A 22,539-nucleotide genomic window follows, 5' to 3' on the forward strand; every position below is an offset into this window, starting at 1 on the left:
GTACATGAAAAACATTGTTAGTATGTCCTAGCATGTCTGTTTGGTCCTTTCAGGTAAATGGGAAATGACCTTGACATGGACTTGTGAGCAAGAAGGGAAATATTCAAAATCAGGCATTCATCACTTGAATGAGTCATTTCAGTGGCTTTCTTTTCTTTTATCATGTGGTGGATGTTCATAATAAGTGATGCTTTAATAACTTCACTGTTTATCAAGTTCATTCACTTATGATAACATTTCTGATCTCTACAAAATTATTCCTAATTGTTCTTTCTTACTGTCTCCACCTAATTAATTTCATTTTTTTCATTTTGAATATTTTTTTCTGTTGCAGCCTTGAACTACACAGCAATGATATTGATATTAATATTGTTTTCTGAATATTCATGAGGAGTTAGAACAGGGACCATTGAATTGTTTTTACGATTTTACATTAGAAGACATACCTATATAACTTCTTTCTTTTATGTTTACGATATTAATCAGTATTCCTTTCTATCTGCTTCACTCTAAGTCATCACATAGCGCATGCACACAACTATATCTATCTATCTGAAAAAGAGTTATCTGTCTGAAGCTAAAGTATGAAGTAGTGGTGGAAAACTGGTGCATGTGAAATGTTTGAGGTCTATACAGCTAAGTTGAGCAACTCTATGGTTTTGCATCAAAGTTGTCACGTTGGGGTAGGAATGGAAAGAACCTTAAAGTGGATTATTTAGGCTTTTAGTGAAGGATGATATCAAAGATGTGACATACAAATGGAACAGAAATAAACAATATTAGATAAATATCTAGACTTTGAAGTCATGCAGCTATTTAAATTTGACAGTATTCTCATGTTTCCAGAGATATCGCCATTTTTATTTTGGCAATTTATTTGTATTCTTTTAATATTTTAAAGAAGAGATGAAAAAATGAAGTACATAAAACTAATTAAGTGAAAAATGGCCTGATATTTTAAGATAAGAATAATGCTATGTATTATGAAGACCAGTGTCACTTTGTAAATTTAGGATCTTCTATTGTTTTCCACTTTGGAACATAATTCTTTTCAAATATTCTGTTACTAAGCTGTCAATTAATCTAACTTAATTAACATTTGAACTAAAGTACAACATTTTAGATGCTTCACATGCACTGAGATTAATGTTTTGACACATCGTTGAAATTATATAGTCCTTTGATGTTGAAATCAGAATTTTGCCTTTGAAGGAATAATCCATGCTTTTATTTTCATTTGCACTTTCAAATCTATTTTTTCCTTTGGTTGCAAACCAAGGTATGTTTTCACTGTTGATCTGCTGCCAAATAAGGTAAAGTTGAAGATACTAATTTTTAAGCAGAAAGTGAAGTCAGAGTTTTAGAAAGCTGTCCCCAGGAAAGTTGTTCTTTCTTCAATTCTTTGTCCTTTGTGCACTTTATTCCTTGCCAACTTACAAAACTCTTTGCTTTCTTCAGGCTTGTGTTCAGCTTAGGCAGAATTTGAAGAAAATGTCTCATGCTCACCCTGCTTTTACCCCTGTACAGATGGTGCCTTAGGACCACTGCTTTGATCTTGTAGCTTATGAAAGGATGTCAGTCCTTCTCTAGTAAAACTTAACTGTTTTTCTTAAACAGAAGGGAAAGAAATAAGATATTATAGAGGATGGAATTAGGTAGACACCAGACTGATAATCTTGGGCAAAAAAGGAATAAAAGAGGGAGGAGAAAGAGGCCAAAAAGCGAAAACTGTTAAGAAGAGTTTTGGAGTGGGACACATTGTTTACTCCTCTCTGGAGGCATCCTGGAGCTAAGAACTAGTTGGAGGACAGAGTCGGGCTGCTGTATGTCCCGATGGCATCAGAATTCTATTGCAGGGATAGGACTTCTGGAGCTGTGTCATGATGGCCAGGACTTGATGAAGCCCATCAAGGAAGTTCTATAATAGATTGTAATCTCCTCTTCAGTTAAAGATGACAAGCTAACAGGTATACAGAAAGATTGTAGCTTAAGAAACAGAAAGTTCTGGAGATCCTCTGCATGTCCAGCTGTAACACAAAAGGGGCACGAATCAGGAGACCCAATCAGTGTACCCTTGTCTGTTACACCATGGAGTGTTTCCCAAATTATGCTTCAGGAAGTAAGCTGTCTCTCCAGGGACAGCCTGCAGCAGTACCTTGGCTCGGTGGGAGGATTTGTTATTCCCTTAAGCTCATGAGGTTCTAATTTGATTAGTCAGCTTGACTGCTTGATGCCAGAATTTAAAAAAAAAAAAAAAAAAAAAAAAAAAAAAAAGAAGAAGAAAATAGGTGCAGAATTGAAGAATCTGTTTTACACACAATAGCATGAAACATTTTACCTGGATCTTGCACGGTATTCTCTTGCCAATATCCAGTCAAAAATTTGTTTCTTACATGCTTACCCATAGCCATGAACTTCTGAATTTGAGGGAAGTTCTGTCTTTATGTATCTACTGTTGCTCTTTTAATTTCTGTGGTAAAAGAAAAAGGCATTAAGTTTCTCTGTAAAATGAGCAGATTCATACTGACATAGATTTTGTTTTTATTTATTTACATGCACTATAATTAATAAAGGAAATATAATCATATGTTTGTGCTACAATTTTAGCCCTGGAGCTAATTTGTAAGAATTACTTATGTTGCCACCTCAATTCAGGTGGAATCTGTTTTGCCTTATTTTTGTGTGTGTGTGTGTAATTATTTTTGAAAAGATGAGGTTGAAGTAACGTATATAAGCAAAACCTCATCTTTCCTCTTCTCTGTTCCTGGATTAAACATATAACAGAGTCATAGAATCACAGAACAGTTTGGATGGGAAGGAACCTCAAAGCCTACTCAATCCCAACCTCATCTGTGGGCAGGGCTGCTCCCCACCAGCTCAGACTGCCCAGGGCCCCATCCAACCTGGCCTTGAGCGTCTCCAGGGATGGGGCACCACAGCTTCTCTGGGCAGCTGTGACAGCCTCACTGTCCTTTGAGTTAAGAATTTCCACCTAATATCTACACTAAACCTCCCCTCCATTAATTTTACCTCACCCTTCTCCACGTCTGTCGTTGCTGTTTCTCCCTTCTCATTTATCAGAGTTTAATACTACATCTCAGTATGTAATCATTTACTTTTTTTTCCCATAAAATACTACAGGTTTATTTTTGTTTATCTTCTAGTTGACCCAATATACTTGCTTAACAGTCATTAGAGACAGATTAATTTAAATTTCAGATTTTCAGACATCACCTTGGATTTTTTTTCCTGCCAGTGGTTACCTTTTTGTTTTAATAGGTTTTCTGTGGAATTTGTTTACATTAATATTAAAGCTACTAAACATTGAGGATTATCATTCTAAACTTGTAAGAAAGACAAAACTAATCTTCTGTGAAATTAGGCCAAGATCTGCATAGATACTGAGTGAATACATAAGGGAAATGAATGCATTTTTAATTGTTTTTTTTCGTATCTTGAGCCATACTGGAAAAGCAGAGTTTTTGTTATATTTAACAAGATTAGGAGGATAGAAAAAGTGATCTGACTCATGGGTCAGTTTTTGTTAAGAAGGATGTTATGGGGTGAATATAATGAACAACAGAGATAATTTAACAAACTGCAAATCAAGTTAATGAATTAGGATCATCTTTTAAGTATGGCCTACTAAACCATATGTGGAATATTTGTAGAAGAGGTCTTGTAGTATCAACAGATCAGTATTTTCAAACTGAATTTGTAAAGAAATATATATGCTATGAGAGTTGTTTTCTTCCCACTCCTGCTTTTTTTTTTTTGTAACCTTCATTGCTTTAATGTCTCTGGGCTCTGATTAATTATCTACTGTAAAATACCATCAATAGGAGTTAGTATACACCAATGATATTGTTGTAGCTGACATGATAGCTATACTTCTGTTAATACTGTTGAGCTTCAGCTTCAGAGGGAATTTATATTCTACTGTATGCATCAGAAACCTCATGTTCTGCTACTTTTACAAGGTCTGTGTTAGTAAAAACCTGTGCTTTGAAATGAACATCAGGAAACTTCATTTCCTTGACATGAATAACTAACCATACTTCTTGGCTGTTTTTGATAGTTAGTTGCCATATTTTCTTATCCCTTCCCAGGACCTTTATTTGCTGTTTCTAATTATTTTTCAAGTCCAGATGGTTTCTCCTCTAGTATATGTTTGCAATGCTGCCCATATTGTATAGTGACACCTCACCTCTCCAGCTATAGAAAACAAGCTGGGAAGGACAGCATGGAGTGTTGGCTCCAACCTGTTTTATTTATTTTCAACCTGTTCCTGTATTTACTCCAAATGCTTCAGCGCTGTTAGATTTGAACTGTGTCATTCACTGATTAATAATTTCTAATTACTGGCAAAGGATGTACTTGGTTAAAATCTGGCTACTTTGAATGCAAATCAGAGAATCAAGTTCAGTATTGATGACACATTTCTTCATTATTTTTCTTCACTATATGCATCTGCTCGTGCAAATTTGGACAAAAATGACAACTCTAAACACCTTGTCAGAAAACAGATGCTCATAAATTTCCAGATCAAAGAGGCCAAGGAAGGCTAGATGTCATTCAAATGGTCATTTTCATGGTTTTTATGTTCAGTGTTGCTCTCTCAGATTAAAAATGGAGCATAAAAGCAGTCTCATACACAGAGAAAACAAACTTTTTATGTACTACAAATGCAATTGTAGAATAACAAAAATGAGAGGTCTGATGATTTACTTATTTGTAGGAAAGAGAATGTTGTAACTGACTGGCAAGATACTTACCATAATAATTTGACTACTGTTTCTAGTCTTTCCTTCATTTCCTTCTACAAGTGTATACAATTAACTTATATGTATTATATGTATAGTATATGTGTGTATAATTTTAAATTGCTTTATGTTGCTTTTTTTTTCACCCTCATGACAAAACCAGTTTCTGATACTTTTTTCAGGTGTCCAGAGATCTACCAGAGAAGCAAAAAGAAATAGAGATTCTGCTAAAGGATTTCATCGAACTTAATCAGCAAATAAATCAACTGACACTCTGGATAACACCTGTCAAAAACCAGCTAGAGCTTTATAACCAAGTGGGTCAACCAGGAGCTTTTGATATTAAGGTAAGTTTTCTGTTTGAAAAAGGAATCTGGATGTTTTATGGTCAAAATGTCAGTTGGAGCATTAGCTGCATGGCTTGTGTTAAGAATATAGCTTTGATACATAAACCCACAACAGTTCCCTAAGATTCTGCTGTATAAGAATTCTTATTTTTTTCCATTAGACAGTTTCTTGTGATAGAGCTATTTAGGGTGGCAAGGTGAAATACAAAAATAGTAAATTATTTTTGCTAAACCATATCATGAAAGAGTAGCCCAAAAAGCTAGTACATCAAATTCAGAATATCAGTGATGGACTGTTTGAGCAGTTTTCATTAAGTCAATATAACTAGTTGAAAATCAGAATATTTAGGGCTACGTAAGGATTTTCGTGCTGCAAGAAATACGTCTAACTGCTTATCATCTAAGATATCTAGAAATGAATAAAACTGATTGTTCACTAATTGTGAATAAAATATTTGTGATCTAATTCTCAATGTGTATTTAGGTATTAAGAAGTGCCTACACACAGGTTGTATGAAGCCAAAGAAACTGAGGATGAAATATACTGATTAGAATAAAGGGCCTTGCTGTGTGTCTGTTCTGACCATTTGGTTTTTCATTATTTGTCTATGTATACATGACCTTATGAAGACTGGGAAAGTATTTTAGCGTACAACAACTTACTCAAATCCATGAATTTTATTTTGATTTGGTTTGCAATAGCTGAGTATTTTGTTCACCCACATAAAGATTAAAAACCAACACTGTTTTGTGTTGGTTCTCATGTTGCAACTTTCTGTGAAAAGAAAAAGAATGAGAAAAAAAGTAAATATTTTAAACTCTTCTTACTTTGCATGAAATGGGATAATTGCTTCTAAAGTCTTTTTTTTTTTTTTCAGAGAATATTTAATAAATTCACTTCATCCTCATTGCTTTTGTGCAACTGTTTTAATGCTGAAACTTTTCTATGTCATACAATCACATTATGGAAAATAGTGAATCTCAAGTTCTGTTGTAGTCTTATAATTGACAGAATGAGTTCAGTGGTGACATTCATTCCCTTTCAAAAAGATAAATTAGGATAGCTCTGCAAATGTCTTTGTATAAATGGAACAAGGGATGGAAATGACTTTAACAAAAATGATCTATGCTCATTTCCTCTGTTTTAAGAAAAATTTTAATCAGAATTCTTCCATTTCTTTTTTCAATCTTTTTCATTCTGTTTATTTTATTTGTAGACTGATTTCACCAATAAATTTGCTGCAAATTATAAGAATATTGTTCTTTCTATTGCTTGTGAAAGATGTGTTTTGCTTGTCTCTTTCAGTCCTTTTATGGTGATGGTACAGGAATATTTTTGAAAAGCTTTTAACAGAATAGGGAAAAAGAAAGTCTATAGTCCTGATGTGGTGGGATGAAATCTTGTACGATCAAAGAGGAAGGGGAGTATTGAAGATCATCAAAGGAAGACAAGTAAGACATGAGCCAGCAGAGAGGTTTAACCCATCTTTCACTTGTCATCACCACACTTGGAACTTATTAGACAGAGTATGTGGGAGAAACTTTCTTCAGAATGTTTCTGGATGCACAATACCTACTGTTTCCGAGAACTGTACCCAGAATCTAGATGAAGTAGATAGTCGAACAGGCTATTTTCTCCTTCACTGTAATAGTTAGGAAACAGGAGATGAGATATGGGACGTGTCCAGCATATACCTTGGTCATCACAGGTGTTCATCTAGGGCACCTCCTCTCTCTCTCTCTTTGGTTGGACTACTCTGTGTAAGTAATATTTCTATCCTGGAATAAATACTGTGCTTCCAGAGCTGTTTCTTGAAGCAAAATTGCGAGAAGTGTGGAGTAATGTCAATATGAGCTCTATCTGAGATTCACTACTGAGTCTTTAGGCAACATCTTAGCTTCTAAATTAAACACATATTTCAATTTAAAAGGCATCAAAAATGGTAAGAAAAATGTGAACACTGTAAGTTTGTTGAAACAATGCTTCTTGAAAACTCATTCACTCCCAATAAGTATATTGTAATTTATAACAGCTCTTATTAGAAAATACATTTCTTATTGAATCTATTTTTTTTCTTCTATCCCTTTCTGCTCTCGTAGTTCTATGCATCATTTAAAGAGCGACAGCATGTCTCATGCTACCCTAATATATTTTATGCTGATGTAATTTTTCGTCATAATTCTTCTGACTGTAATTTAGAGACCACAGTGCCTTCAGATCCCAGGCTCCAGGCCTTCAGTTAGGCATCATAATTTTTAGTGGTGGTTTCCAAAATCCTAAGTAGAATTTAATAACTCATTCATTTCTTGTTGAATAATGGTAGAGTTACAACTGTAACTCTATTACTTAATTTAGTGAGTAACCAGTAACTCACTCAAGAACAGTAATCCAGAATCATATTTCCAAGATTTAAAATGCATCTCTAGCAGTATATGCTGTATTCCTGTCATTAATCCATTATTACAGTTTTCTTTTACAAATGAAGATATATATTTTTAAATTTATTTTTTATATTTAAATAATGAAACAGTCAAAAGAAATCAGCATTGGAATGCATATTTGCAAGCTATTGTTTTAATAATACTAAAGTAGATCTTATTTATTTGTAAGTATTGCGTAATTTTTCTAACACATTGACATAATGTCCCATTCTAATACTGGCATAATAATAGAGACTGCTCCTATGAAATACTTATGCATATTCATGGAGAAGTACAAAATCTGCATCTATTATAATTTCTCAACACTACTGCCAGTCTTGAACACTGAAACACTTCCATATTTGCAGTAAGCCTTCAATGTAGCCTCTTGTGTAGCTTGAATATATTTAATGTTGTGTCTTTTACAACTGTTTGTGCTTTTCTAGCTTACCACATGTAGGGGAACTGTTAGGTCAGGGCTTGAACTGGTAATTGAGCGCCTGGTGAAGTGGTGTGGTTGGGGCAGGGAGCACAGGCAAATTGTCTGTACCTGTACTCCCCACATGACCAGAAGGGGGTGACCCAGGTGGAGCCACCCTGGGCTCACATGAGAGCCAGCCGCTAAAAAGAGCGTATCTCTTCAACCCAGGCTGTTTCTGGGAAGGAGAGCTGCCTAGACAGAGACCTTTCACCAGTTGGGTGAGATCAAACGCTCTTTCTCCACGTGACTTCTTGGTTCACCTGTGAATGCTTTGCCTGGTATTGCCAAGAGTCTGTCACAAGCAATTTTACTTCTTTGTGAGTGTGACTCCACGTATTTATGTATTCTGTTTATTTTCTTTTTGGTACAGTGTTAGTCTTATAGCAATTCTGTGTGATTTTTGTATTGCAACTTAATGAATTTAGTCAGATGTAATAATCATAGCTTTGCAATTTTACGAAAAGGTGTGAAAAAAATACAATGAAAGTTCTCCATGTTACAATTTCATAAGATTATAATACTTAATAGCTTTGTGTACAGTGCAACATTGGATAGAGCTAGGTCAGTAGACCACTTAACAGTAGATATGTTCAGGTCTTATTGTATGGATACTTTTGTACATACTGGTATATTTTTACCAGTACCTCTTCCAGTAATAGCAAAGTGAGACCTAATTCCTTTCCATGCTTTCAGTTCATGTTGAACAACTTCATCTTTCCTAGTAGTTTATGCCTTTCAGAGTCTAAGAGGCATTTGGATAATGTCTTCAATTGATTTTAATTTCCCTCTACTCTGCCCTGGTCAGGCCTTGCCTGAGGTACTGCATTCTGGGCTCCTTGGTACAAAAAAGACAAGGATCTCCTGGAGAGTCCAGTGGAGGGCCGCAAAGATGATAAAGGCTCTGGAGCATCTTCCCTATGAGGAAAGGCTGAGTCACCTGAGTCTATTCAGCCTTGGGAAAAGAAGACTGAGAGGGGATCTGATTAATGTTTATAAATATATTAAGCGTGTGAGTCAAAGAGACATGGCCAACCTCTTTTCAGTGCTCTGTGGTGACAGGGAAAGGGGAAACGACCATAAACTGGAACATAGGAAGTTCCATATCAATATGTGAAGGAACTTCTTCACAGTGAGGGTGATGGAGCACTGGAAAAGGTTGCCCAGGGAGGTTGTGGATTCTCCTTCTTTGGAGATATTCAAGACCTGCCTGGCTGCCTGTTGTAGGGAGCCTGCTTTGCAGGAGGATTGGACTCGATGACATCTACAAGTCCCTTCCAACCCCTACAGTTCTGTGATTCTGTAACGTCTTTAATGTTTCAACTTTTGATTAGTCCTGAATTTGTCAGGACCTGATGACCTTTGTAGGTTCCACCCCTCTTTTACTGCAGTACGGGACAGAGTTGGCCTTCCCAGCCGCAAGTACACTCTTCTGGCTCATGTCCAGGGTGTGCTCATGTCCTAGGCTGAGTTTGTTTAGATTCATCTTTCTGGAAACTAAAGAGAGCTTCAATAGTGCTTTCACAGACTGTACTCAAGTTTTATCTTAAACTCTGCTATCCATCAGCTCTACTGTCCTAATTCAGAGAAGAAGGCAAATTTGGAGTGTATAGCGAATCTTATTTCAAAAAGTAATTATTTTTTTGTTCAAAGCAATTATTTTGTGGTCTTGATAATAATGTGATTATCTTTAATCACAAAGTTATTTTAGCTAAGTCTAATCAGACTAAGTAGGTGGCAAATGTTGCTATAATGGAAAACGTAGGCACTTCAGCATTGTCTCCTGAGTAGAATATATAAAGCTGTGCACTAACACTTTGAAAGTTATTCTGATCCAGTCATCCAGGTTTGATAAACTTTTTAGGGATATAGTATTCTGAACATAGGATCTAGACCTGTACACTACACTTAGAAACAGCTTTCCTAGAGCATCAATAGCCTGTGCAGCTCCAGAACTATGGCTAAAGGAATTTGTGCAAATTCTGGTCTTTGTTTCTTCCTACTGAGTGCTCTGCTGTTTGTTTGTTTTTACTTTACCTGCAAGATAAGTGGTAAGGGAGTCCTCAAAGGATGAGTGTAACTAGTGGTTATGCTGGTGGTTTGGCTCCTATACCTTCAGAAAGTCTAAAGAACTTTTTTGCTTGGTTGCTGCATTTTTTTTTTCCCTCTAAATATTTACTTCCTCATAATCAATTTTAATAACAACCCTAAGTTTGGGTTGTTTTTATGGTTTTACTTGTTTTTTTTTTTTTTCTTACAAAGACCTGTTAGATGTTAGAACTATAATTATATGGGTGTAAAAAAATATTCTTTTTTTTTATAAGAACTGAATTTGTGTAGAACTTACATACAATAATTTGTTAGAGTCAGATTGCACTTCTTAAGTGTAATGTGTGTAGTATTTGTGGATTGCTAAGTCTTTAGAAAATTACTTTAGGCAGAAGCTGAAGGGGTTTTTACAGCCAAAAGGAAAATATGAACACTTATCCTATGAGTCCATACACATATTTTAATAAGCTTTACTGTGTTATGATTTGAGTCCATGAGAAATCTTTAACCAAAATACTTTTTAAAAATACAAATATGTAAAGAACAGAAAGGTATTGTCTAGTAAGGTAAATAAAGTAAAAGCTTACAAATGGGCTAATACTTCAGATACCTTTTTAGTGCTACTTTCTGTTTCTTAGGCATATATTCCTCATAAACTGTTTTCTGAGTTTTCTCTCGCTGGCAGTCCTAGAAATTGAAAAATTGTGTTGAGTAACAGAATCTAGCCATTATTGGCAGGAACACTTTGCATCTATTGTCAAGAGCAATGGACTGTTATGTTGTGACTGCTGTGCTCTGCTTGTTCAGCTACTGCTGGAGTATCTGTTAGTTATGGAGCTGGAGAGTGGCATTGCAGTATGAGACTAAGGAGTGAAAACACTAGCTGTGGTGTGACAAATCATTACCACCAGGAAATACAGCTTTGGGCAATAGGTCAGAAACTTGTATGGATGAACAAGCTAATTGCATATGGGAAAAACTGATTAGAAGTGTTGCTTGTGAATGGGAACTAAAAATGAAAACTGAGTTTAATTTTTAAATGTGTGCTAAAATGCATAATGTGCTCTGTTTTGGAAGAAATAAACTAGCACTCTCCAAAAGATTAACACTTGTTTAAATATATAAATAAGTATATAATAAGCTAAAGAGCAAGTATAGATTCTTTCAGAATTTATATAAATTTATATAATGAGTTCTGAATGCTGTGCCATTTTATTTTCAATTGTTGCCTTTTAGACTTTGCCTGATTTTCCATTCAGTTCATACAGATATTATTCTGAGACTTACTATCTTTTCTCCATAAGCCTATGTAAAAAAAGTCTTCTTACCAGAGATGGAGGCATAAAGGTAGCATAGTGCTTCTGAAGAGATGCCTTTGGCTTGCACAGTATCTCTGGAAAGTCACATATTCATTGGAGCTCTCTGGATATATGATCAAGACATTGCTAGCAATGTGCTGGTCTGAGAGTGAGCGTCTAAAATAAATTTTCTTTAATGTTAATTCTTTGCCTGAATGCCTTCAAATTTTATCCCTCGAATTTTTCAACTGGTAGCTGTCTTCTGGTCTGTGAGTAATGTTGTTTGCTATGCATGCAATTCTTGTGATAGTAATTCCATGGCTAAGGTTTGATCATATTTTTTATGTTTTAAATGTAGAGTTACATACTAGTTCCTCAAATTTTGCACAGGTGTATGTCAAACAGCATCTTCCTCTATTGCTTTTTTTCTTCGTTTCCACTTAATATTTTCCTTACACAAATTCTTAGCCTCTGTAATAATTTACTCTCTGGAACTAAATGGCCTGGGGTGCTGAGTTTGATCCTAATTCCTTTCCTGTTAGAGAAACTGGAAATGCTCTGTTCCAGTCCAGGTAGGCAACCCTATCCTACGTGTTGTACAAATGTCTGCTGATGGTGTTACTTACATCTTCTGTCAAGATCAGAACGTGCACAGGGAAGGGATGTAGTTGTGCTTGTTCTTCTGCCAGTCATCTGAAAACCTTAATCAGCATATCTCCACCATCCATAGGAGAAGGATGAGAACCTGGATTCTTCCAGGTCTTTGCCTCAGAACTTCCACTTTTCCTATTACATATGGGATAGACAGTTTGTTTGGGAATTATGATAGATGAGGGTGACTACATATGTGGAGGAAGTGCAAGAGAAATAAGAGTACCTGCATTTTAAGGAGCGGACAGAGGAGACAGTCAGGATAGGAAGTAGAACAAGTGCTGAAAATCCTGTTCCTAGTTTTAGCTCACTGAAACTCTGCTGTCTCCTCCAAACCTTTCCTCCAGACAATATTAAAAACCACTTCAAATAAAAACCTCCAAATTGTCTTTCAATTTCAACGGTCCTTCCTGCTGGCCCACTTAGTTCCCCTATCACTTCCCTCTACTCCCTCTTTAATTTCTGGTTGTCACTCATGCCTCCCTTTACTACTCTGTACTTGAGCCCTATTTTCCAAGGTTTCCGCATCTTTGATTGTTACCCGGTACTTCTAAAGAAGCTTTGTACTGTCTCTGAGTGTAGGATTTATACTTTTTTTTTTTATTGACTTTGGTGATCATTTGGCATGTATATAAACAGCACATTGTGTTCAATTTTGGCAGATAAAGCTGGCCATCTTAAAAAATAATAAAAATGAGTAACTATTCTTAAAAGTAACTTGTATTTGGGTTTTGTCCTAGATGAGTTTTGAATGACAATAAGAGAGCTGTCAACTCCTGTCAGTCACTTCATGATACACTTGACAGTGCAGTTAGAGAAGAATGTGACTGTGGAGTAGGAAACCTAATTGCAGTTGAATAGAAGGATGAATGTTCATGCACATGAGAGAAAGAGAGTGTTGACAGGACATTCCTGTGTTTTCTTTTTTTCTTTCCATTAGCCTTAATTTGTCAGTGCCTGCTTGACAAGCTAGGCTAGAGAAGTTGTATTTCAAGTCATTATTGATTCTTTTACATTTTCATTTATCCTAACGTTCTCTTAAATGAGTAATTTTTATATTCTGGATGGGGCAAGTAGCTTACATCATTTGCATGAGCATGTATGGAATACGTGCCCTAGAAATTTATCTCACTGTCTTCTGACATCTGTGTCTCATTTGGCAAAAGGTTGAAACATGAAAACTTCTGATGATGAAATATTGTTTGATTACATAAAGTACTCCTATTTTCAATGCATTATTTAGATCTGCAGTAAATGTCAATTTAATCAACTCACAGAACCAGAGCATGATATTCTGTATGTCTATCAATTATCACTCTTTCCAGAAATCTTTCTATGGGACTTCGAAGAGCAGCCTGCTCAGTGTTTTCTTTGTGAGCTTTCATTCTTTAGAAGTTTTCAATAGTCTGTGCTCAAAATTCTTCAAAAAAAAAAAAAAAATCAGAATGAAATATTAACTGCAACTGGATTGTGGAAAGGTAGCAAAACATTCCCATTGAGTAATCATTGTATATTTTTTAATCTAACAGAATTTTTAGCCTTCAGGATGGACTGTATAACCTGTATCCCAGCATCTTGGGAAAGGAAAGATTTATTTTTATCTTTTTTTAAGAGGTGATAAATATTACCATCCACACAAAGTATCTTTTCGAGGGAATAATCAATAACTAGTTCATTGTTCTCAGAAGCTTTTTAGAAGTTTGGATGAGTTACTTGGAAGTCACTGAGATTCACCAGGGGAAGGTCATGCCTAGCCGATCTGGTGGTCTTCTGTGGTGGTGTGATGGCATTGGTGGACACAGGGAAGGCAACTAATGTCATTTACCTGGACTTGTGCAAGCCCTTTGAAATGGTTCCCCACCACATTCTTATCTCCAAATTGGAGAGATGTGGATTTGACAGGTGGACCACCTGGTGGATAAGGAGTTCATTGACAGGTCACAGACAAAGGTTGGAGATTAATGGTTCTATATCCAGGTGGAGGCTGGTAAGGAGTAGTGTCCCCCAGGGGTCTGTCTTGGGACTGGTGCTCTTTAACGTCTTTATCAACGACATCGATGGTGGAATTGAGTGCACCTTCAGCAAGTTTGCTGATAGCAGCAAGCTGAGTGGTGCAGTTGGCGTGGTGGAAGGAAAGGATGCCAATCAGAGGGACCTCAACAGACTTGAAAGGCGGGCCCGGGTAAATCTAATGAGGTTCAGCACAGCAAAGTGCAAGGTTTTGCACTTGGGCCGGAGGAATCCCAGGCATTTATACAGACAGGAAGGAGCAGTCCTTGGGAGTAGCCCTGTGGAGAGGGGTCCTGGTGGATGAAAAACTTAACATGAGCTAGCAGTTTGCTCTTGCAGTTTGGAAAGCAAATAGTATCCTGGGCTCCATCAGAAGAGGGGTGGCCAGCAGAGAGAGGGAGGTGATTATCCCTCTCTGCTCTGCCCTTGTGGGGCCCCATCTGGAGTACTGTGTCCAGGTCTGGGGCCCCCAGTACAAGAAAGACAGGGAGCTAGCTGTTGGAGAGGGTCCAGAGGAGGGCCGTAAAGATGATTAGAGGTCTGGAGCGCCTTCCCTGTGAAGACAGGCTGAGGGAGCTGGGCTTGTTCAGCCTGGAGAAGAGAAATTTGCAGAGTGACCTAATTACAGCCTTGCAGTACCTAAAGTGAGCCTACAAAGAAGGGTAGATAATGGCAGGACAAGGGGAAATGGTTTTAAGCTGAAGGAGGGAAGATTTAGGTTGGTTGTCAGCGGGAAGTTCTTTACTATGAGAGTGGTAATGTGCTGGAACAGGCTGCCCAGAGAGGTTGTGGATGCCCCGTCCCTGGAGGTGCTCAGGATCAGGTTGGAAGTCACACAATACTCAATCTCCCTTCTTTCATACTTTTCATTCTTTTTATACAACTTAGTATACTTTTTTTTTTTAAATCAAATACTTACTATGTGAGTATTTTCAAGGCAGAGAAAGCTTCTGGGGCTGTGACTTCTGTAAGGGTTTCCAGATTCTGCATGTATGTTTGCTACTTTGTTTTATTTATTCTTCAGTGTGGAAACATCAATGCTTAAAAATTATTCCAGATCAGTAAAAGCTGAAGGATTGCAGGTACAATTAATGTTATTCTATTGCATTTTATTGTAATTTCCAGCAATCTTTAGTATTTCTTCTAGTAATACATGCCATTTTTGGAACATTGTAACTGTTGGATAACAAACTGCAGAAATGTACACTCATGAATATCCCTTTCAAATGATGCATTACAGACTAATTCCATAAGAGGCCTATTGGAAGACATGTTATAATCAACAAAGCCTTCGTAGTACAGTAATGTATTTTGATTTTTTTTTTCTAATTATCTTCTGTAGCCAGAAACTCATTTGAAAATCAATCTTTATTTACTAAACTTGAAAGGAGGAGGAAAATAGTGTCTGAGTATTTTACAAATTGCCCATGGCTGCAACTCATAGGTTCAGAAAGTAGTTACAAACTCTGAAATTAAAGCATTTCAGTTTTAGAAGGGAGGCGTCCTTTCTGTAGTGCTCTTTTGTATGAAGTCATTGTTTCTCCTTCAAAGGATCTTCATAATTGTTCTGTTAGGTCAAGAGCTATAGTTAGATCAGCATTATAGTCTCTCTAAAACAGGTGACTGTTTTTTACATGCTACTTTAAAAAAAAACAGGCAAATCCCAGAATGTTCTTCCCCTTATTAAGGAAAAATCTAACAGTGTATTGGGACATAGTTTGGGTCTTACATATTTAAAATAACAATGATTTAAAGCAATGAGAGAAAGGTCATTTGCTTAATTGACTTGTTAAAACGGCATTTTTAAGGCTGATGTTTGAAATTGCTTGTCTAACAGTTACAAATCATTGATAGCAGTTAAACATTTTTACACTAAACTTTAACCAAGACTGCTGAACGAGTGTTTTTAAATTGGATTACCACTATGCTTTCTTTCATCAAACCCTAAGTCAGGAGGATGAAGTTAAATTCTGTAACTTTGATGTTCACTGAGTGTTTGCTTTCTGTGTAGAGATAAGTGAAATATTCAGGAAGTTATCAAACTTTTTCATCTGTTACACAGAAAAGAATAGAGGTACAAACTGGTATCTTCTTGAATTTTATGAGGATTCATTATCTCTGGTCTTTATTTTTGAGCTTTAAGTACTGGCATCAGTGGTTTAGGTTCTACTTCATTGTGACCGCAGAACAGTTAACAGCATGTCCTAAATGTATTCTAATAATATGATGAGAATATCTATATTGAACACCAAGAATGCCGTTGGCTACTATTGGGCCCACCATAGAGATTCAGTGCTCACCGTGGTGTAGCTGAACTTTGATGTATTTTAATTGTCTCATTTGACCATGCTTCTCTGTGGTGGTTCAGCTTGTTAGTCTGTTCCATGTATGGGAATGTGCAGAGCTGAGTCAAAAGAAAAATGAGGTCTCTTTTTAAGACCCAAAATTCTTGAAGATGGAACATATTCACATTTTCCATCCACTGTCCGTCCTTTGTCAGGACTTCAGCTCTTCACTGAATCAACAAACTTGTGGGAGAAAAGCTCAGAGCCTCACTTTTTTTTTTTTTTTTTAAATTGCATTTTCCCCTAAAATATCTGGGAATTGTAACCTGAAAGATAAGTGTGAATGTTTCGGTGAACCTTCTTATGTGTATGAAAAAGAGTCTATCTCAAAGAATTTATATTACATCTCTCTCTCATCTGAGAGACAAGGGAAAAAAATGTGATAACAGAAAATTACATTTAATTATAGATCAAAAATGAGGATTCATATCTGATTATTCAAGAGATTTTCTTTGAAGTTTGAAGCCTCCAAATTAGTTTAGATTTCAGATTTAGTATATTTGCTTGTTCAACATCACTGCTTTGTCTGACTTAATAAAATGAAGGGAAAGTGCCTACTGTTTCTTTTTTTTCCTGGAAAAAAAAAAATCTGTTTAATCTTTAATGCAATCTTGATGAAAAAAAAATTGGTATTAATATGTTATTTTAAAAGGTACAAAGTAACATTTTTTTTCTTTGAAGGTTGTAATTGATGTCCATTTTTTGCACGTCAGCAGGAAGATGTAGGTTTAATTACTCTGAGCTTTTCCTTTCAGAAAATGTACTGTAGATGTTATGTCACTGGGAAACCTTATTCTGATCCTCATATTTTGACCAGTGTTACCAGAGATAATGAGTCAGATTCTTGAGTCACTCCCACACACATCCTGAAATGCTGCAGATACTTCATAGACAGTAGTCTGGACCTCCTAGTATATGTGCAGCATATGTCAAACAGCCTGAGTGCGCTAGGATAGCTACCGTATCTTGAAATAACATGTCAAGCCAACAGACTTTCTCTTCCTTTGGCGTACACACCAGAGGTTTAGCCAATATATTGATTTCAGCTACGGAATATGAATTTCTGAGTTCTGAGCTGTATCAACATACTTTCATAGTCCAGATGGGACTATAGACAAGTCCTTGCAACTTTTTCAGCCTGTGAATTTATGTAGTAGGCTGAGCTGATGTAGTCAGTGCAGACGCCAACATGCCTTGCTCTGCACAAAATTTTCATTTGTTTAGATACACTATTTTAACACCAATGAAAATTCTTAAATGGCATCTTTTGAAGTAAAGATGGCCTCTATTTGATTATTGTTGTTTATACATGTTTTGTGGAACAGCAGTTTCCAGTGATTTTAACTCACCATATGTGTGCAAAGTGCCATTAGCATATTCATCACCCAGACCAGAAGTAGTTTTACAATCCCTTTCACAGGCTGTTCATAAATTGTGAAATTCCTGTAGAATCAGCTCTGTCTCACAGAGGGAGTATTGCATCTGTCCTACAGACATTCTCATGCAGAAAACAGTCAGTGTGGTAGCAGAGTGAACAAACTGGAGTCAAGACATTTAAAAAGGGATGTCTTTGGTTTTCCTGAAAAGACTGATGTCTTCCCCCAAACACAAGTACAGACAACTTATGTTTGTTGTCTTAAGCTTCAACAGTAGGTTAACCTGTGTGATTGAGAGCAGATTTCAGGCCCTATTCTCCCAGTTCGCTATTCACTGGAGTCTTGCACAGTCTCTTTGTTACAAGCAACTGTTGGAGGCCAAGTTGAAGTTCATACCTTCTTGTTCTCCTTGGGAACTGAGTGATGAACTAGTATTTTCCAAGTACGCTCTTATCTGTTGAGCTGTATTAACATAGTATCACCTAGCAAATGCATTTGAAATTGTTGGAAACTTGTTCCATGGACAGAATTTGTTATACCATCAGGCAGAGAACTCTGCAAACAGCTCACTCAAAGTTACTGCAGGGATTTAATTTGCCAGGTGCATACTTATTAAAAATCATTTTGTGATTTTCTTAGATGATGCTGGAATTAATGTACTACAATCACAAAGTAACAAATAACCCCCAGCACCTGGCACTGTGTAAAGACCTCTCCCAAAACACACTTTCCCTTCTGGTTATAACCAGGAATAAACCAGTTCGAGCACTTACAGGGCAGTCCACATTCACGAATGCTCGATGAGTGGGGAAGATTGAGTAATCTGCTCCAAAGGCACATCCATGCAAGTTAAACCAGTAATGTAGATGTACCCATAATGAGCTTGATATTCTGGAATTTTGCAGATAATTGTAGTGTTATTTTTTCCCGCTAAGATTTTTACGGTACCATGAAAGTATTGTGTTACAAAGCAGATATTTGAGACATCATGTGAAACGATGCAAACCAACAAAATAGTGAAAAAATGTTGGAGACAGTTTAGTTTAGTTTAAAGAAAACACTAAAAAGCATATTCTTTTGTCAAGACAGAAAATTGCCCCTCATCTTTATGTGGTGTGTAAGAAAGTAAAAAGATAATGTGGCATTGAAACAGAAAGAAAATAGGACTTTAATCAGTGCTTGATCAGTGGGTTAATAAACTTCCACCCGCCCGTAATCTCAGTTCTGTTGCTCATTGCTTTTCAATTCTTATTTTATTCTGTATGAATTCATGCAGGTACATCTCATTAATATTGAAATATATAATAATAATAATAATATAAAAGTTTCAAATATCGTTGTAAGAAATCAGACAAGCTTCGATTCATGGTATTGATAAACAATATTTGAAGGGACAAGTAGAAGATGGTAGCGAACATGGCAACAGTTATTTTTGCTGATGATCCACAATGCTTTACAAGTGAATTTTCAGTCTGCTCTAGATGTATTTTCTATGCTGAGTCAAAAACTGGAGCAAGAGGGTCCCTTGTTGAGACTTGAAATGAGACAGATTTCTACAAGTTTATTGCGGAACAAGTAATAGCATATTTCTACTAATTAAATGATGTGTTGTGTCAGACGGTGACAAGACTGGCATGCCACCTTGTCTGCTCTCACATTAACATTAACTGAGATTTTGGACAGAAAATAAAGTTGAACGGCCACATGAGATGAGGTAATCAAGCTATAAGATAGACAGGAGAAGAGTGGAGAGAGGAAAACGGAAACAAACAATTTACGTATCTCAGATAACAATGGGATCTTTGCTTACCTCTTTTGTGTATGTTAAGTCATAGTACATAAAACTATTTGAATCTTTAAAATTCAGATATAATTTGCTTCTTGTTATGCTTTTCAGTAATTTTTTTTGTTATTATCTATGTTTGGAGTTCCACACATTACTTATTTAGTCAGGACCTAATGAAAAGGAAGTTTTTCTTGGAGTTTCCATGTATTAGCACCTGGATAATACCTTTCCAGATTAAAAAAAGAAAAATTGCTAGAGAATAAGCTGTTGATAATTGAGTGAGATATAGTTGGTAATAAGTGCCTCTCTGCTTTTACAAACTGGCACTGTTACTGTGCTTTTGTTTTGAATTTGCTTTGTGTCTATTTTTCTCAGTATGAATTGGTCAGCTTTGTAATAGCTTTATTGAAATCTTCAGAATTAAGGGGCCTATCACTGTTGATGTTGTGAACTTCAGTCTTTTCCATCCCTCTTTCCTCTTTTATTCCCCTCTCTGGTGACCCTTTTTTTGTCCTTAGCTGCTACTATCCGTAAGCTTTCCAGAAACCAGTCCTGAGCAGAAACTAATTTACTGGTGGTTTACAGCCTTCCATGGAGGATTTTTCAGTCTCATTGCTTATGCTACGGTTAATCTACACTGCTCGTGTTTTTATTTTTCAGGAAACCGAAGCAGCAGTGCAGGCTAAACAGCCGAATGTGGAAGAGGTTTTGTCTAAAGGGTGTCATTTATATAAGGAAAAACCAGCCACTCATCCAGTAAAGGTAATGAAGCAACCTTTAGCAATATCCATTACTGTGTAATGGGTTATGCTTCCCCTGTTGTACACTTGTCCTTGATGTGCTCTGTTTAAAATCGATGTAAGAACTTGGCAAAGAGCATTTGTTCTGTTGTCAACGCATAGCCAGAAACAATGTAGTGTACCGAGCTAGAAAATTTTTGCATGTTGTGATGGGATTATTTCATTTGACATAAAGGTTATTTTACTTATTCAAGAGTAATTCACACTGAAACCAAACTTAAATTTGTTGGGCTTAGTTAGTGGTATAGATAGTCTTTTTTAAACTCCCTTATTTTAAATTGCACTTTCAGAAAGTCTGTAAATTTAAGAAAAACAAACAAAACCTTTTTGTTTGTAGGCAAGGTAAGAGTCAAGTGGTAAAGAAGACCCTTTGCTTTAAATTTTTCACACTGTAAAGGTGAGATGGGAATGTAGAACTTTACCACCGAGTATATCTACCAGAATTCCTGTAGCATGGCTTCCCTCATTCTGTCTCAGAGCCAAGAACTCACTGTTAAGTGAATTGACCCCTCCCAACCCTTCTCCAGTAGAAAAATATTCTATAGAATCATTTTCACCAGCACACAAATCAGTTGGATACTTTACATTTAGTTTCATAAAGACTAGTTAGACCTGCATTGAACCCCAGAGTATCTAACTGCAGAACCATGAAGCAGGAAGTAATAAGCAAGCAGCCTTTCATGTGTGGTCCAGTTGATGCTGGAGATCCGACTACTAGTAAGATCACTTATTTATCAACCAGAGCTTGGTTTCTTGTCTGATAACTGCTAATAAAGGATCTGATGATTAAGAGTTCACTCAAACTGTAATAGTGTCTTATTGATTATAGTAAGTATTGTATAGTAAGTATTTGTATTTAGAACTTTTCCTAGCCTACAGTTGTCAATAACCTCATTTTATAGAAAAAGATTTCCTCACAGAGTTAGGATGTCTATAGCTGACCTGAACAGTAATTTTTTTGTGTTCTTTTTCCACGAGTAGTCGCTCCACTTGGAGTACAGTGGAGTGCTTTCCTGCTTTTACAAAATCTTCTCTAAGTCTTACAAATCCCACCAGCAGAGTGGAGGTTCATAGGGGTGGAGGGATGCACTGATCTGCACTTTAGAAACTGATCCATATTTAGGCATGTTTTAGTTTTTCTACTTTCCTGGACAGAAGGTTTTTTTGTTTTTTTTCCCACCTTTTTTGGTATCTACGTTTTTTTGTTTGTTTGTTTTTTAATATATATAATGGTCAGTTCTGCTAAACAGTGGAAAAATACCAAGGAGGTGAACTGAAGGTGACTTAAAACTAGTGTGCTAATGAGAGTGAGCAGAAACAAGGCTTATGACTCAGTGTTGGGTGAAAATAGAACTATTATTATTGGGAATAGAAACACGTCATCTGCACACTGGATGGATGATGGAACAAAAATCCCACTACAGTGGCTGCATTTTCTTACTTGGGTAGCAGTCATCTTAGCATCTCTTACGCCACATTTCTAAGCAAAGAATGTAAAACAACAGAAAAAAGTGAGATTTTGGCTTTCTATGTTTTTGTAACTACATTTAAAGAATAGCAAAATGAGTGCTGACACTTGCAGGGGGAACTGGTAGCATTTGTTTTGATGTACCATTGATGAAGGCATAAATAGTGTGAAATGATTTTGTTTAGGTGAAACTTCTGATGTAGAAGTATACTCCACATCTTTTTCTTTTAAGTGTTTTCAGTCTTTGATGCAAACTGGCTGCTTCTACCAAATCTACTGGAAGACAATCAACTGGAACAAGATAACTCTTTAAATAAACATTGATGTTCCTTGATTTGCAGTTTTGATAATGACATTATAAAATGTGTCTGTAAGGAAATTAATAACTATTTGTTGAATAGTGGATATTTCATTTATTGGCCCTCTTTAATTAGATGTTACTTTTTTCATTACACTCTGGAGTTCAATTAATCAAACGTGTGAAGTTAATTTCTGGTTCACTATCTTGTACAGTAAGTAATGAAACAGTGTACACATACTGTCAGGGCTGCTGAATACCTTTCTTGGTGATGTAAATTTCCTTAAGCTTCTCCCCATTTATATCTTCTGCCTTTATTCTTAAGTGAGTAATTTCCAGCACTATTTGTTATTTGTATGTTCCAATACAGACTTTTCAGACCAAGTCGAAATAACTTTTTACATAAAAGGTATTTTGTGGTGGCAGAAATGACTTATATTTAAATTGTG

The 22,539-nt window shown here is 36.2% G+C and overlaps 1 protein-coding gene across 30 annotated transcripts in view; it reads left to right on the forward strand.

Moving 5' to 3' along the window:
* Positions 1-22,539, forward strand: part of DMD (dystrophin) — a 1,163,614-nt gene that overhangs the window by 789,353 nt on the left and 351,722 nt on the right. For all 30 annotated transcript variants that reach the window (XR_006934806.1, XR_006934864.1, XR_006934881.1 and 27 more), the window contains 2 exons: positions 4,946-5,110; positions 20,185-20,286. Coding sequence is in view for 26 of the 30 variants with exons in the window: in XM_046919009.1 (XP_046774965.1) it covers positions 4,946-5,110; positions 20,185-20,286 (267 nt within the window). In the remaining 4 variants the exon portion in view is untranslated. The remainder of the gene's footprint in view (positions 1-4,945; positions 5,111-20,184; positions 20,287-22,539) is intronic.

The sequence above is a fragment of the Gallus gallus genome, chromosome 1 (assembly GCF_016699485.2).
Source record: "Gallus gallus isolate bGalGal1 chromosome 1, bGalGal1.mat.broiler.GRCg7b, whole genome shotgun sequence".
Classification (NCBI taxonomy): Eukaryota; Metazoa; Chordata; class Aves; order Galliformes; family Phasianidae; genus Gallus; species Gallus gallus.